The sequence below is a fragment of the Trachemys scripta genome, chromosome 5, assembly GCF_013100865.1.
Source record: "Trachemys scripta elegans isolate TJP31775 chromosome 5, CAS_Tse_1.0, whole genome shotgun sequence".
NCBI classification, from domain to species: Eukaryota; Metazoa; Chordata; order Testudines; family Emydidae; genus Trachemys; species Trachemys scripta.
In genome coordinates this window covers 107,821,652-107,839,457 of record NC_048302.1, presented here as the reverse complement: position 1 = coordinate 107,839,457, position 17,806 = coordinate 107,821,652, and the positions used below count along the sequence as shown (strand labels likewise).

The window sequence follows — 17,806 nt, the reverse complement described above, 5'->3', positions numbered from 1 at the left end:
AGCCTGGGTATGTGTAGATATATGTGGAATGAAAGCTTATATAGATAGGGAGGGGAAACCCTCTTGGGTAGGTCTGCACAGGTATGACTGAACCAGCCCTTTGTTTTTCATCAATAAAGAATTTCATTTTATGATTATATTAATATCAGTTACAGACTCACAATTGGTTTTCATGAACCTTTGTTGCATGTGTGTTCAGTGAATGCATGCAAAAAGCAAATAAAGAGCACAAACACAATCAGCGAAATTCTAATTAAACAATAAAACCGTTTAAATTTTTAGTCCGAATTCAGAATGAAAACATGAGAGGCAGGCAGGTGGTCTTGGGAAGGCTGCAAATGCACAGGAACTGAAATTGAATGTGAAACTGAATCAAGTTTGTAAAATCACAAGCCTGCAAATTTGAACTGCTGAGATCCATGCATCTATAGTTGTTGAAAAATAACACAAAGCAAGTTCACTTGTGCTTCCACAGGAAAAATAATACCTATTTTGGTTATTTTCTTTTCCTTAGGTCTTTACATGGCAATGATATTTCTGTTGTTCCTGAAGGAGCTTTTAATGATCTTTCAGCATTATCACATCTGTGAGTATTCAGTCATATATTTTTTACTTACATGTATGTTGACCTCTTGCCTGGATCAGCATTTAATGGAAAGACTTTTTTCTAGAGTAACATTGTGCTATTTTGCTCAGTTTTCTGTGAGCTACAAAGAGCAAAGGTGAATTGGAACCATTGGAGTTTAGAGGAAGATATTGAATCTGAGCCTTGTAGGGGAGGAGAGGATATATTACTGCATACAAGTGTACCTGAGTTTGACATTGTTGAACAGATGCAGTTTTTAAGTGTCTTTGAATATGGAGTCATCTGTTTTTGTTTTGCTGTAAGCAACTAATGGTCTAGCTTTATGCTCAGACATATTCAGCATCTGGGAATGTCACAGAAATTTGAAAGGGTACTGATTAATTTTGGTGTCATCCTTATTTATAATTCATTCAAATGCTGCTATCAGGATGACACATGGGCATGAAGACAGATGAAACCGACACGAGGAACTGGAAAGGAGTAGGAGATGGAGGTTATGAAAGAAGAGTGAAAGGAATTTCTTGTGTACATGCAAAGTAAAATGACAAAGTGGCTTCTTTATCTTGTACTTTAATCCTCTGAGTTTTTGTCTTCCCCTTCCCTGATTCCAAGATGGCAGCCATACGTATCTTTGCTCGTGCTCTTTGGAAGCATTTTAAAAACATGGATGATCAATTAAGTTTGACCCTCTCCTTACCCCCACCCCCACAAAAAAGTTGTTTGCCTGTTGTATTGGCAATCATGTTAGACTTCCCTATATTTTGATTTTTGAGTAGAGTAATTCCCCACATCTCAGCTCTACCTGGTGGCATTTTTGTGCCATCTCGTGGTGACATAGCATTGTGTGACAGTGTCAGCAGACAGAGTATACTTCTGCTTTTTTGGAGAGGTGACTGCTTTATGCACTTCAGCTATTTCCACCATGGGTTCTAGGTAGGAGAAAGTTATATCATGTTCTTCCCAGGAGTGCCGCCAGCTTTTCTGCCGCCCTACGCGGCGGAAGGTCCCGCCCCGAAATGCCGCCCCCCCCCCCCCCCCCCCCNACCATGGGTTCTAGGTAGGAGAAAGTTATATCATGTTCTTCCCAGGAGTGCCGCCAGCTTTTCTGCCGCCCTACGCGGCGGAAGGTCCCGCCCCGAAATGCCCCCCCCCCCCCACACACAGAGGCGGCAGAAGGTCCCGCCGCCGAAATACCGCTGCGGTCGCCGCCCCCCAAATTGTAGCGCCCTAGGCGACCACCTAGGTTGCCTAATGGGTTGCGCTGGCCTTGGTTCTTCCTCTTGTTCTCTTCCTAACAGGGGATATTTCTCTCCCTCAGTCTGAAGCTGAAAGCATCACCCTTCTCTTGAGAAGGCAGAGAGCATTTTCTCTCTCTCATGGGTGAAGAACCATTTCCTCTTTTTCTCTGGAACAATAGTAGGGAGGGGGATACCTCTCATATATGTAACATGGGAGTAAGGAGCTTAAAAGTATCTATAGAACTGGATCTGTTTGTTTTTTATTGCTCCCCATTCAGCCTGATTGAGTGAGTGGGTTCGTCAGAGTAAATCACAGAAGTGCTTCCTGCTTGGTCAGGCAGAATGAGGAGCATTTCTGCAGTCTTCATTCTGTTCATGGTATTTGAGCCATGCTCTGATCATTTTTCCTGGGATTATCTCACTTTCTCAGAAGGTCCGGTGGTGTGAGATCAGGATGTGGGACAGTCTCAAGGGCCGTAGAATACTGAAGGCATTTCCAGGACTGCCTATTGAAATGCTGGACACATGACAGATTTTTTTCTTTAAACCAGTGGCATAGCTTCATTTCATAGCAGCACAGTGGGAACCGGGGGTACATTACTATTATAAAGTGACACACTGTATATATCCTCTCCATTAACCACAAAACTGTTTGCTCCTGCCTAAGCAAGTTGTAAGAACATTTGTGCTGTCTGCTAGGAAAACGTTGACTGTTAAAGAAGACACTTTATAAATTGAGTAATTCAGAAAATCTTTTAAAATATTTGAAACAATAAAATGTGCTCAAATTTCTTTATTACAAAAAATAAAATTTTAACAGTTACATCCAGCTGAATTCAAGATAAATAGGCTTTCTATAGGGCCCACGGAGGGGATAATGATTCAATGGAACTTGCTAAAGTGTTGCATTACTTCAGATGGTTAGTGGCAGAGTTCTGTCCCTCCCCAGGAGCAGGCCTGTCTCTACTGACTGCTACTGATGCCATAAGCACTGAGCTGACTCATGGAATCTCCTTATATAATCATGTAGAGGAGCTCTCTGATGAGATCAGTAATGATAGGTCTATATTCATTGGCAGAGCTCCAAAGAGAAAATAATAAATTGCAGTTTTGTGGGGAGAAAGGTAAAAGCAAATGATTTATGCATGGCATGCAGCCTTGAACTGGAAGAGGGAAGTATGTTTTTTTAATGGTTTTCCCCCATTTTTTGCAGGGTGGCCTTAAGCCCCAGTTGAAGAACCACAGGAGTGCAAGGGTTTTACTTCATCCTCTGGCTAACTTAACTTCCCATTACAAAATTTCTGCAGCTTCAGACGCTCTTTGTTAAACTCAAATACATTGACCATTTAAGTACAAAGGGTGATACTGAGCTCATTAGCATCAGTTCTCCAAAATCCATATTAATGTAACTGGGAACAATGGCTAGCATTCTGGCAAAGTTTGTTGCTGAGTCCTAGTTTCAAAGCCAAGATCCAGGTAATCCATGTAGCGCATTTAGCTTCCAGGAGTTTTCTGCTGATCACAGATTTGTTTTTGTTATACAAAGCAAGCACATAAAACTGTTATGTTTTTCCCCCCAGTGCTATTGGAGCAAATCCTCTGTACTGTGATTGTAACATGCAATGGTTGTCTGACTGGGTAAAGTCAGAATACAAAGAACCCGGTATTGCACGTTGTGCTGGTCCTGGAGAAATGGCAGATAAACTACTTCTCACAACTCCATCTAAAAAATTTACTTGCCAAGGTACTGTTTTATGTTTTTTATGATGTGAAATTTTGAAATTTTACAGTGGAATAGTGGAACTGTGAAATGATAGAATAATCCCATACTTTCTAAAGATATTCATCATACCATCTTCACTGTTGGGTCCTTTGTCATGGGCAAGACCAAGGTGGATATTCCTCATACTCAAAGTTCTAAAGGCATTAGTTCCAGCAAAGAGCATCTCAACCTACGCAGCATAAATTCTTGTAAGTGTCCCAATTTCCAGTTCCTTTCTGACAAAAGTTGTAGAAGAAGCTTCTCTGGTTCACAGTTAAGTATTATCCCAAATTGCATTGCTACCTGTCTCAAACTGACACTGTTATAACACTTATCTTATTAATATAGTTAAGAATATAGTTTCACTAACCTCTGGTGCTTCATTCTCAATATTTCCAGCAAAACTTGTAAACATTTCCATGATTATTAGGTCTGAGCCTTGCAGTTTGTGCTGCATCATAGGAACTGCCAAACTTGATTAGATCCAGTATCCTGTCTCCAGCAGTGGCCAGCACCAGATGCTTCAAAGGGAGGTGCAAGAAACCCCACAGCAGAGAAATGTGGGGTAATTGCCCTCCATGATGGTCTCATCCTATTCCCTAATAGTTTAGAGATTGTTTTAATGTTTTATCTCCTCACCAATACTCTTTTTGTTCACATTAACTTTATCAATCTGGATGTTATTGTTATCCATATAGCAGTTCAGTCTTTTTTATGAATCTGACTAGGTTTGTGGCTCAAAGGTCTTAGGCTATCCTAATTCTTGGCCCTTATGTGAAACAGGACTTCTGTTATTTTACATATTGGTCTTTTCTTTTCTTAAAACTTTTAAATGTGTAGAGCACTTTTGCTGCTCTCCCTCGTCTTTAGATTCTTAAAGTTAAATACTTTGGAGCACCCAATAAAAAGAACCATAAATATGGGATTATTAAAGTGAGCCTGCCTAAATTGATAACTCCTCCTGAGATGCTTGATAAATGTGAGCTCAGTTTTTCCATGCAAGGCTATTTTCTTGTGGCAGTGACTTAAGCTTACAGACTGAGTGAGCTTCAAGCTCTATTGACTGATTCACCTCTTAGCAAATTCTTCAAAGACATGGTGGTGCTAAAGATGCATCCTACATTCTTTCCTAAAATAGTTATAGAATTTTACCTTAGTTGATCATCAGGACATTTTTCTTTTTCCATTTTCCAGCATGCTCACCTCAGTGAGGCTCTTTTCCACAAGTTGGGTGTTGTCGGAAGGTCACTAGGCTTTTAGTAAATTAAAGCTATTAGACATCTAACCTGTTTGTGTTGAATTTTACACTAATTCATTATGCTTTGCTGTCCCTAAGATAACTATTGTTATAGCCTGACATGACTATTACTCTATGGTCATGTCAAGGCCAGTTCTTTATGAGACAAATCTGCTGCCACAAACAAATCATCTAGTTCTGACTAGGAGATTTGCAAAGCATCCACATGGATTTCTCTATACACATTTGCGAAGCATTATTTCTGACATGCTTATAACTAGACAGGATATGAGATGTGCTGTACTACTAGTACAACAAACACTCTTTCCAGGCTTTGTGTAGAGGGGTAGGGTATGCGGGGGGGATCTTTTTCTCCCCCCTCCTTTTACAGTTAATTTTGTCAGGTTTTTTAATGATCTCTGTTTAAAATAAGAATACTTTAAAATGTATGAAGTGTCTTCTTTCACACACTCACTCACTATATATCTAGATCTATTCATCTTTTAGTGTTACTGTTCAAGGTATGCTCATCTTGCTTGTACTTTCTTCTGTTCCCTATTGCAGCTTTTCCTTTCTTCACCCCTGCAGGTGTATTTATTTTATAGCAAATTTTCTGGAGCTTCTTTATCACTCAAGAGTGGGGATCTGTTATGATGGGTGTCTTTAGAATTACTTCCCCGCAGCTGCCATTCTGTGAAGATGCACATGATAACAGATCACCAGTCATCACCACCCTCCGCAATGAGTTGAAGGCCCTGTAACACATTTTGTCTTCATTATTCAGGGTTTTTTTTCCCATTCATATATAAGTAATTTATCCTTCTGCATAGAATGCATCTGGCAGCAGGGACATTGGGAGGAACATGTGTTCTGTACAAGATGCCCCTGCTGGAACCAAGAATTTGGAACTTTGAAGTTCAGGGTTTCTGCTTTGGTCACATGTAGGTGCACAGACCCAAGAATGGTAATCTGTTATAATGTATGTATTCAGAGAACAAGAATTGCAGGTAATTCCTTCTTATCAGTATTTGGATTGCTATTGAAAGCAAAATGTATTGTTGAGGTTGGTTTATGTAACAGCTAGTTACTATCCAATGGAAAACAACTCTTCCAGTGAAAATCCCTTCTGAGTGGTAAACGTTCACATAAATGAATCATTGGAAGCTGGTGAATTATTTTTTAAGTTATAGGGACCTCTCCTGATTACATTTTTCCTTAGGCTATTTTTCCCTAGGATTTTTTTTTCTAGTTTTTATTTTTATACATACCTCTAACAGACTCTCAATCTTTTACTTTTGGCTTTTCACAATCCATGCCCTGCTTCTAGAGATTCCAGGGCCTTGTGGTTTTCTCACACCAGGTAAGGTTGTAAATAGCCCTTGAATGGGTTATCTGGTTAAGACTAGACCTTCTGACCTTCCCTACATGTACCTCAAGCAGACTTCTTTCCTAAAACATGCATGTTTACTGTTTGTTTTCCCCCCCTCTTTTCTTGGATGAGTTTATGGGTGATACTTTGTTATATGTTGTACAATATCACTATATAAATAACCGTGGTATCCTAAATAGCCTGTTGTATTAGGATTGAAAATTAACTACCTTATTGAAATGATGGTTACCACTGTAGTGTGATTGCATTGGCCTGGAGTTGGTGACTTTAGGAACAACTTTTGTTGAAATGTAACTCAGTGTGGACATTTAGGATTACGTCATATATTAGAGATAAAAGGACCTCCTAGGTACAAGTTAAGTCAAGGTTAAAAAGAATTTATCTTCCAACATATTTCTTTGTGAGCTAATTTTGGTTTTTGTTCACATTATTTTTCCTTTAATAGACTGTAAGTATCTTACATGCTCGGTATTCTACATTATACAAAAGCCCCTCAGTATTTAACAGATTTATTTGGTGAGTAAAGTATATACGCATACTGTGGGACTTTTATATAATGTACAATACTGAGCAGTAGCCTATGGGCCTGATTCTTCTTTACATGAAGCCCCCTTTACACTTGCAGAGAGGTTGTGAAAGGGCATAGTGCAAATGAGAATTGGGTCCTAGAGCTACCCCTTCACTGCTGTTATGGTTTACAAAGTAAACAAACATCTGAGAACTATTTAAAACATGTTAGCTAAGCAACAGAATGTAGAAAGATATATCCTTTCTTTCTCTGTCGGTCTTGCCTCAGACATTCACATTATTTATCTTAACCAACCTTTGTTTTATTTCCATTTATATCTACACATACAGATACTCTAAAATGTTAGCTCATGTTTACATTAAAATTTAATGTGGGCACAAAATATTTTTAAAAACAATGTTATTTGAGCAAGAGTTGAATTAGAAGTATCTGAAACTTCCCCTTCTTTTTTGTAACCCTATAGCTTTAAAAAAGGTGAATCAATTTTTTCAGTTTGAAATAAGTATTTATAATGCAAAATCAGGCACAACTTTAACTACTGTCTCATTGGGATGTAGGCTTCTACGTGTCTAAGTCACTTTTGAAATTGTAAGTTAGGGCTTGTCCACACAGTGGGGTAATGCATTCTATGGGGCTGTGGTATATAAAGCACACTAATATGTTGTGAATTAATTGGTCTGTGTAAATCCTGCTGGTGTTCACCAAAGTTTCTCCAGTGTGCTTTAACATAGTACTGTTTCAAACCAGCATGGTCTGTATGGACCAGTTAATGCACAACAAAGTGTATTTTAGAAATCAGACCCCCATAGAATGCATTGCCCTGCTGTGTAGACAAGTCCTTAGGCTCCTGTAGTAGTTTCGGGGTGGGGCTCGTCACTTCCTGGGGCACATGGGAGCCAGGCCGCCCCGCTACAAAGCTAACAACCGTTAGGGCCCAGACCTCTGGGCAGGGGTTGAGCACACAATTGATAGTTCAGAGCTCAGGCCCTTAGGCAGGGACTGAGCACACAATTAACAGTTCAGGGCTCAGGCCCTTAAGCAGGGGCTGAGCATACAATTAACAGCCCCGGCCCTGGATCAGGGCGGGGCAGCAAACCAATAGTCAATCAGAGGCCCAGGCCTTGTAGCAGGGGCTGAGTCAGTTTGGGTTAGCCCAGGCCCTAGGTCAGGGCGGGGGGCAGCAAGCAAATAGTCTGTCAGAGGCTCAGGCCCCTTGGACAAGAAGGAGGAGAGACTGCCACCCGGCGCGGGGTGGCAGGGGGGAACACAGGCCCACCCACTCCACTGTGTTCCAGCCCGGGGCCCTATCCGCAGCAGTCCGTCTGCCGCGCAGTCAGTGGGGATCCTGACCGCAACACACTGACATGGGTTCGGGGTCTGCTATCCCCGGGCCACTTCCCCTCTCCTCCTCCATGGGTACCTGTTCCTCCTGAGTTTCGTCTGCTGGGTCGCAGATCATGGGCTCCTCCGGGCCCCGAGTAGCAGGTAGGTTCGTCGCTCCCTCTGGGCCCTCGGCGGGGGGGAGCTCCGACCGCTCCTTCAGATACCGGGCTCTCGGCAGGCTCGGCCAGTCCGCCTCAGGATACCGGGCTCTCGGCAGGCTCGGCCAGTCCTCCTCAGGATACCGGGCTCTCGGCAGGCTCGGCCAGTCCTCCTCAGGATACCGGGCTCTCAGCAGGCTCAGGCCCGCGGGAGCTCGGGCACCAGCATCTGTCCTCTCCCGCTGCCGGCCAGCTACTGAGCGCTGTGGCTTGGCCTTTATACTTCCTGTCCCGCCCCTTGACTTCCGGGGGGCGGGGACAGGCGGTGGTGGCTCCGCCCACTCTGGCGGCTGTTCTGGCTCGTCCCTTCCTGGGGTGCCTGGGAGCCAGGCCGCCCCGCTACAGCTCCTAAAACAGTTAAGCACTTTTGAAAATGTACCCAAGATGAAAGGAGCAGTAAAGAGAGGAAACTGAGAACAGCATAAAGGAGGAGAGCAGGAGGATATAAAAGAAAAGTGTAGGATTTGTTTCTGCTCCCATTGAATCAGCAGGAATAGGAGCAGGACCTCTAGATGTGGCCCTAAAGGTGACAACTGGCGTTTATTTGATTTGTAATAGCCTTCTGTAAATGAGATTTTATTTACTTTTTTTACTCACATAGTGTTTTTATCCTTTGAGCTGAATTCACATTATACAATGAAAATTAGAATGTTGGATTCTGTCTAATTAGAGTACGGTAAATTGGTTTATATAAAACGAGCTGACAGAAATTTCACCGAAAGCTCAAAACACTTCTTGAAATAATTAAAAAATGGTATTTCTTCTTTTTCACACACTGTGACACTTACTGGCCTTAGCTGCTGTTTTGATATTTCTGATCCAACACTACAGATTACCAGAAATCTCCCAAAACAGCCTCTTCTCACAGGATTTCCATTTAGATTTTTAGATCAAAGAACTTCAGAGAAGAATCAAAACTATAGATACTATTTTTTTTAATTTTAAGATAACCAAAATTGTTGACAGTAAGATTTTGTTACATAAGCAGGAAAGGAAAGTGTGTCAGTTATGTAAGATATACAGCAGAGATGAGGAAGTAAAGATTAAGTGTTACAGCACAGGATCATAAATTACCAATTGCTTTTAATCAGTACATCCCACTTTCTCCATATTTGCTTGATTTAACCATCAAGTCTTTTGACAGTCATTCAGGCAGGACGTTTAAGATAATTTTATGGCATTTGTTTCAACTTGCATAGCTCTGTTGTTTGTCTGTATAACAGGAACTTTAATTAGTTTTACACTTCTTGTTGGAAATAATGTGATGAGACAAGAATGGTCAGTGATCCATGTACAGTTTGTGTCATTGCTAATAAACACCACCTCTCCTTACTGTAGCTTATTTTTATTTTTATTTCTTTACATTGTCATACAAGCTCTGGCATAGCAGCACACCAACGCCAGCAGTTTTCAGAGTAAACTTTTGTCAGCTTCTTCTGTGCTAGAACACTCTACAATATCTTTATGATGGCATAGCTTTTCAGCTCCTTTCCATAGATGTTTTCTTCGCTGTAAAAAAAACCTCCCAAAAAATGTTTGATTATCACACAGGTTGGCAAGAAAAACATGGAGTATGATTTGTAATGTATTTACTATTTGGTACAAACAGCCTTCCAGTGAACTATTTTAAATGATAAAATTCTCCAGCCTTATGCCCAAAGTCATCTTTGAAGTGTCTTTGATTCGCTGGCAAAGCTATTGTTAATATTAGATCTTTTTTTTTTCCCCACATGAAAAGTCTCTTTGCATTTTAAGTGATTTTGTGCCCCCCAAATTTTCCTTTAATGTTGATCTAGCACCCACAAAGATGTGTGTTCAGCTCTGCATCTGGGTTAGCCAATCCTGCATTACACCAAGGGAAGAAGGCTTCCATGACGCATGCCAGAAGGGCCAGCAGCAACAGACAGATTTAAACAACTCTCCTGGCCTGATCCCCAGCCAGCATCTCTTCCCAATAGTTTCAATGTGAAGCCATGGCATTACTCAATGAAAGTTACTTATGCAGGATGTTTATTGCAAATAGCGACAGGTTGAAGATTAGCAAATGAAAGTTGTGTAAAATAATATTGGGAAGGAGCAGTCACAGGTCAACTTGCCTTCTTTATTGCAAGGCACCATCGATGTTTCAGGGAAATTAAAAAAAAATGTTTCTTTTTCAGGCTGTTCCACCCAAGCAAGCACAGATTACTTTTTGCCTGTAACAAAGCAGCTGAATATAACTGTCCCTCAGCTGCATAATAGAGATGAGGAAAGACAAGGTGTTTTTGGCTTCCTACCCTATTGAGATGTAGAGTATTTTACAATTTTCAACTTTCCTCTGCTTATTTGTGACTTTCAGAATAACAAAATATTCTTATTTTCAGCTTTAAATTTTTTTACCCTTTGTGTGGGACTACAAAGGAAATAAGACAAATGCAAGCCTCGACTTTACAATCGCAAAACTACGATACAAGCACTGAACTAGCTTGTCCATTTATAAAATTGCTTATTAAACAGTACTCCTCATTATAAACATCTGCTTCATAATAACTATTTACTGTTCAAGAGCACACAGTAATCCAACCTCACCATAGGAAAACACATAAAATAGTGCAGCAAACCAGCCTTAGGATTGAACAGCCACATGTAAACTTAATAACATAGGAAACTCAAAAGTTTTGGTGTTTAGTTTAGATTAATATCAAAACATGGAGGGCCCCCTATGGCTCTCCATCCCCACGCAGTCCTCCTCACCTCACTTAGACTCTGAGACAGACTCTTCTTTACCTACTGTTGTTAACTTGGATAGTGAGGAGAGTGGGCCAATGGTTGGCTACACTTATCAGGCATTCTTAATAAATGACAGACCCAGTTGCCCTTCTGTTCTCTTTTGGTCCCATCTCCCACACGGGCCTACGAAGACAAACCATGGGTTAGGCTCTGCTAATTGGATATAAAGAAAAAATAGCCTGTGACTTCAATCATGTAACAAAAATCCAGCCAACCCAACTCATAACTAGAAAATGAATCATGGGAAAAATGTGTTTTGAAATTTTCAGGCTCCCAGTTAACTGTTTAATAATTTCTGCCTGGTTTAGATGAATTTTTTTCTACACAAAAAAAGTTACAAGAAAAGGTACATTTTTTAAGATGCTCCAAAAATTCAAAAAGGGCAACTGTGAAGTATTTTAATATTCTGGGGAGTACACAACAAATTTCTTAGCTTATTGACATTACAAAACCTCAGATTTCATAAGTATTAGTTGCTCAATTTTGTTAGTGTGGACTTGAATACACTAACTAACAAACAGTGCTCACCTGAATTGCAGGGAAGGTGAACAGAAACATGGACACCAGCTCCAATCTGAGTCAGTAGGCGTATGCATGCGGTGACAGTGCAGTCACATTGCTTGTAGGTTAATCACATGCACGAGTGTCCACAATCTCAAGCTGCACATAAACATGGCTTTCTGTAGAGGAGGGCTAGAATAGAGGGCTGTTCACTTGGAGGTTTCATGGAGAGTAGGGTGGTAACATCATTCTGTAACTGACCTCTGCGCTGTGGTCCCATGGTACCGCTATGCTTATGCAACCGGTGATAATTTCACTTGCTGAGCTTGCCAGTAGATCCTCCAGGTGTACAGTTGATATGGTTTAAAACAAAAAACAAAATGGAAAACAGCACAAAACACTGTTTTCTGTAACACCACTAGGGACAAGTCAGAAAACTGTGACATTCTGGTTTTAAGAGCCAAATGAGCTGAGACTGTGTTGTTGTTCATTTCCGTCAGAACAGAGTAGGGTGTGAGGATGGTAGATGCAAATGATTTATTTAATTTTAGAGTTGGGGAGAAAGGAGGATGAAATAGTTCAGTGGATGTTTTTTCCCCTTAGTGTTGGAAAAGGAAGGATGAAGGCCAAATGTTTTCAATCTTGATTTAAAAAAAAAAGTTAAGGCTAGCCCTGCATATGGAATATGCAGAAATACCAGGATAAGTAGAAAATAAGCAAATTAACACAAGTTTATTGTCAAAAATAAAGAAATGATGAGAGATGTTAGTTTCTGACTAACAAATGTGTATTTCCTTTAAGGGCCTGTGGATGTTAATATACTTGCTAAGTGTAGTCCCTGCTTATCAAATCCATGTAAAAATGATGGCACTTGTAACAATGATCCTGTTGACTTCTACAGATGTACCTGCCCATATGGTTTCAAGGTATGTACTGGGTGGTGAGAAGAGAGTTGAGGAAAATATAAGCTTCATTGTTCTCCCCAGTCATGAAAACAAGTCTCTTTTTGCTCGCTTCCACCAGTTTTTTTTGTTTTATTTTATCTTTTATTTTGTTGTTCTGTCTGCAGGGCCAGGACTGCGATATTCCAATTCATGCCTGCATCAGTAACCCTTGCCAACATGGTGGAACTTGCCATTTAAAAGAAGGAGAAAAAGATGGATTCTGGTAGCGTTTTTTTTCATCAATAAAAACAAAAGAAAAGTCTACTGAGATTGAACTACTTGTTAAGGAAAACTAAAATCTTTTGGCTATTAATCTTTGGATCCTAGAGAGTAATGAGGAGAGGAGATATTTGTTGATAAATACAAAACCACAGCAGTAGTCTTTCAGGGCTTCTGAAGTATTAGGAAAAAATTCTGTCCTCAGAAAGCTTAAAGTGACTTAAAACTGTTTAAAAAAAATGTGATTAGTCAAGGCATATCAGGGTAAGACAACATAGTATTGACTCCATTATGTTAATTAATAGCTAGCTAGATCCCTGCTGAAAAAGTCTCACAATTCAGCTGTTGTTGTGTGTATTACTTCAACAGACAGCATGTAAATGATAAGTTGTAAATCCCAGTGAAACAGAAAATTAATGATTCATTCCGAACCACTGTGCCAGTAGATAAACATGCTGTGAGCATTTTAAATCTTGAGTTATTTAATCACACAGTACAATTACTCCAGATGTACTTCATGAATTATGAAATATAGTTCTTTATTAAATGACTAATAATTTCACATTAGAATGCTAATCTACTCCTCAAGCTTGTTAGAAATGCCACTTTAAAAAGAAATGCTCTTTATTCTGCAATTCATTAAGAAATTATCCTTATTTATATATCCAAATTCTGTTCCAAGATTAGACTCTTTCCAATTAAAAATTAACTGTATACATTTTAATATCATGCCACAGTCATGTTTTAATTAGAATCTAAAGGGACACAGTCACAGTTTGAAACCTCATAATTTGACCTATCTTTCTTCTTTTTTAATATTGTGTGTTTTTTCAAAGTCCAATTAACAACATAATCACAGTTATGGATGCAATATAAAAATAATAGCTACATTGAATTATATAACAAATATGTGTTGTGTGTGTGTGTGTATATTATGTTTTTATTTTATTTATTATTTGTTTTTAATATGCTACATGCTGTGAAAACATGCATAAAAGAAGGTACAATCTCTGCCTTGAAGAGTGTACAGTCTTGATATATAATATAATGATAATTTATTTATCATGTATTACATTCATATATATTGCATATTAGACTCTACTCCTGCAAATATTTACATGAGTAAAGTTAAGCATGATAAAGATAAAGGCCTTATATGTAATAATGTATTATAATACTTTTGCGATATTTTGTATGTTTTAAAAAATCAGTTTTAGAGATCAGCACTCATAAGCAGTCCTATAATATAAAGGTAGCATGCATTCAATAGAAGAACATAAATGGGGAATGAAACATTTAGTTTTGAAATGCAGGGGATAGGTCTATATTTAATTAAAATTATTTTCTGAAAAATACTGGCAGTGTTATACAGTTTAAAAAAAAACTTAAGAACACTCTTATATATGATATAATGCTTAATAACTAATGTTATAATTATATGTTTAGTTGTCTGATCTCCCCTGCTGATGATTCACTATAAGCAAGTATATTTTCTGTTTTTACAGGTGCACTTGTGCAGATGGATTTGAAGGTGAAAACTGTGAAGTGAATGTTGATGACTGCGAAGACAATGACTGTGAAAATAATTCTACCTGTGTAGATGGAATTAACAACTACACTTGCCTTTGCCCACCTGAATATACTGGTAGGAATATGAGAGAAAACACAGGCAATTTAACACTGATTGTAAATTAATAGTCTTATGTTTTAAAGTTTGTGGATGAATCCTGGCTCCACTGAAGTCAATGGAAGTTTTGCCATTGACTGCTATGGGGCCAGGATTTCACACTGTGACTCTTTTATTTGGTTTATTTGGTAAAATGTATAATTACAAACAAAAAACACACACCACCAACACACCATGCTGCATCAACACACTTTTTATGTTCATTCATTGATTTTTTTTGTATTAACAAATAACATTTTGAAAGTTAAAAATCATTCAAATTTTATTTTAATTTAAAAGATAAAATTGTCTTCACCAGCACTAAGGTCCGGCTAAGCCCAGTGGAGGACAGCCAAGGAAAGAAGAAAAAAGTAGGAGCTGTACAGATCTAAGATCAACCCTTATGGTTTCCTTCCTTCACCTCCACAAAATATTAACTGAGCAGAGAGCTCACACCTTGCCAGAACAGAACAACGGTTGTGGCAAGAGCTCCCCCTACACTAAAACATAGTGGTGACAAGGGAATGTAACCTATCTCCCTCTGTTCTCAGCCCCAGCATGCACACACACACACACACGTGCTCCCCAGTAATCTTTTCTTGTAGCTGTTCACCTGTCAGTGTCAGTTGGAGGCCAGGTATAAATCATTCCTTTCTCATATAAAGGGTGGTTACTCCAGTTGTATTGCTGTAGTCACTCTTACAGACTCTGTGGCCTCAGCTGGAAAGTGGGAATGGAAGATCCTGAAAATCAGGAACTTTAGAGAACAGGAAGCAGGATATTTTATTTATTGAGATGCATTCACTGTGTATCAGTAAATTGCTAGGTGCATATACAGCTTAAATACACAACTCATAATCAAACACACAAAGTATTTAAAGAACTGCCCTGACCCCAGAATAAACTCCACTCAATCGTCATATCCCATAATCCCACTTGGTCTCCCTGCCCCTAAGAAAAAAACATGAGAAAACAGGTGAGTCTTGCAGCATGCTCTAAAAAGCACTAAATCTAAGCTCTGGTGGATGGCCAAAGAGGGAAGTGAATTCCAGAAACAAAGGTCCTCGCCAAGAACTAACAACCCTCTTCTGTGTAAGCCAGGGCAATATTAACTTGAATGCCACACCCCCACTTTAGGTTTTAAAAGTTAAAGCCAAAACTTTAAATCTGCACCCTGGAAATCAACTGGCAACATATGCAGGTCACAGAACTCAGGGAAATGTGTTTTGTGCATTAAATACCACTTATAAGTCAGTTAACTGCATTCATACACTATCTGCAATTTCCAAATGACTTGGTGGTGTGGCTCCATACAGAGTGAATTACAATAACTGAAATAGCAAAGGTATGAATAAGTCTGGTGAGGTCCACATCTAAAAGAAAAGGACATAATGTTCTGTTAAGTACAAATGACAGAACACTCTTTTGCCATTTGCTACTATCAGTATATCTAGGAGCAACTGATGATTCAAGAGAATCCCTAGCTGTAAGTCTTAGAAACAAACAGTAGCCAAACCCCAGCCTGAATAAGGGTGCATATATAATGTCTGGCATTTTTCCTGTAATCCTTATATCGGTCTTATCTGAGCTGAGTCTTAACCACCTAGCTGTCAGCTATTTTAAAATCTCTATTAGCCACTAGGTAAGTCATTCCACTGCACAAGTAGATTGGAAGAGATGGAAGTATAGAGCGAGGTGTCATTAGCAAACCTTTTTCTGCATTAGCTCTTTTGAGGTCTTGTATATCCATGGAAAAGGTTAAGACCTCATGTGCATGAGCTTTTAGCTCTAGTAACTTTGTTACCAGTGTTTTGGTTTGTTTTTGTTTTGTGGCTTTTGTCTCAGACCTGTCTTTTCTCCAGATAGGTTAGACTGCTCCAGTCCTGTCTGCTGAGACAGGAACGTCACAGGGCCATAACTATTTTATGAACATCTTTAGCATTAATTATGTAATAGCATAAAATTATTAAGTATATTTTTATACAATTTCTGTCCTGCTTTGCTTTTTAAGTATCTCTGTGTGTACGTAGTTAGGGAAATGTAATGTAACAGATTGGGAAGTGAGTAATCTTGGTAATGTGTTTTTATTTTAATTTTCTGTTGCAATTGTTTGTTTTTTAGTCTGGTGGCAAAACACCAGAAAACAGTACTGTAAAACAAAAAGGCTGACTTGTCCTTGGGGAAATGTCAGGTAATTACATTTCTGTGGAGGGCAGCATTCTGTCCTTGGACAGAATGGCTCTAAGAAGAAAACTTTATCCTGGTTTCTCTAAATCAAAACTTTGATTTGGTTCTGTTGTTGCTTTAAGGCTAGTTTAAAGAAAAGAATAACTTTAACTCTTACAAACAATTAACTCTGTTTTCAGAGATGTACTTTATTCACAATTCCTGTTGATGTCAGTGGGAACTGTAGGTTCTCAACATCTCTGAAAATAAGGCCAAACAGTTTTATAAGGTCTGTACTATTAATTGTATTGTATTTAGAGATTATGGTCAAGATTTTAAAATACTTCAATACCTCTCAGGCTTTCCTCATCCTGTCCCTCGCCCCCCCCAAAATACTTTCTAAATATATATGGCCAGATTTGCCTGGTATATATAACTCTATACACTGTAAAATCAGCTACTGTGATTTCACCCAATGTACAATGACTTCACGTCCTACCTTAACTGACCCTGCAGTTTGAAATAAATAAATAAGCCTATCATGTTATAATTATAACTTTGTACAGCTAACATACCATGTCAAGATCTGAGAATGGGGAATGGGGAAACAGTAGTGTAAAACAATGCTACAATTAGTTAAAGTCACAAATTGTTTTTGATTTTTTTTGTTCTCTGCCTGATTCAAAGGTAAGTAACTAAATCTCAGTCTAAGTAATTCAATCTGCATGAAGAACTTTGTAAATTTCACGTGCAGCAGTCTCTACATACTGCAGTCCATTGTCTCCCACACTTCTGGATATCTGGGCAGCTCTCCTCTCTCGGCAGCTTCACAGAGGCAGATCAGTGTTTGGCATTGCACTCTCTGGCCATGCTCCACCCCTTCCACTCCCCCTTCAGCTTGCTACCATATTCTTCGTGGCAGCAGACAGTGGCAGTTTTTGTTGCTCACACCCTCACTCTTCTGTTTTTTATCTTTTTCTGCCTACTTTTTGGGCAGTGGGGGGCGGTGCTCTTCCTCGCCAACATTCTTCCTCCTCCCTTGGTTGGTTAGCCCCTCAGAGATTTAACTTTCCCTGAGTCTCCACTTCAGCATCTCCCTGCTGGGTCCTCTGCCCCTGTACAGGCAAAGCAGAACAGCCAAGAAAATATTGGGTCAAATTGAAGCACTGCTCTGTCTGTGAGGCAGCTTTTCCAGGCTTGGCAGACAGTGAGTTGTGTCCAATCTGTACCCAGACAACTGACTCCAACTCTGTTAGGT

The 17,806-nt window shown here is 39.4% G+C and overlaps 1 protein-coding gene across 7 annotated transcripts in view; it reads left to right on the top strand.

The window, feature by feature from the left end:
* SLIT2 (slit guidance ligand 2) overlaps window positions 1–17,806 on the top strand; it is a 419,653-nt gene that overhangs the window by 356,883 nt on the left and 44,964 nt on the right. For all 7 annotated transcript variants that reach the window (XM_034771222.1, XM_034771220.1, XM_034771221.1 and 4 more), the window contains 5 exons: window positions 515–586; window positions 3,405–3,568; window positions 12,355–12,479; window positions 12,623–12,720; window positions 14,222–14,361. In XM_034771222.1, the coding sequence (XP_034627113.1) occupies window positions 515–586; window positions 3,405–3,568; window positions 12,355–12,479; window positions 12,623–12,720; window positions 14,222–14,361 (599 nt within the window). The remainder of the gene's footprint in view (window positions 1–514; window positions 587–3,404; window positions 3,569–12,354; window positions 12,480–12,622; window positions 12,721–14,221; window positions 14,362–17,806) is intronic.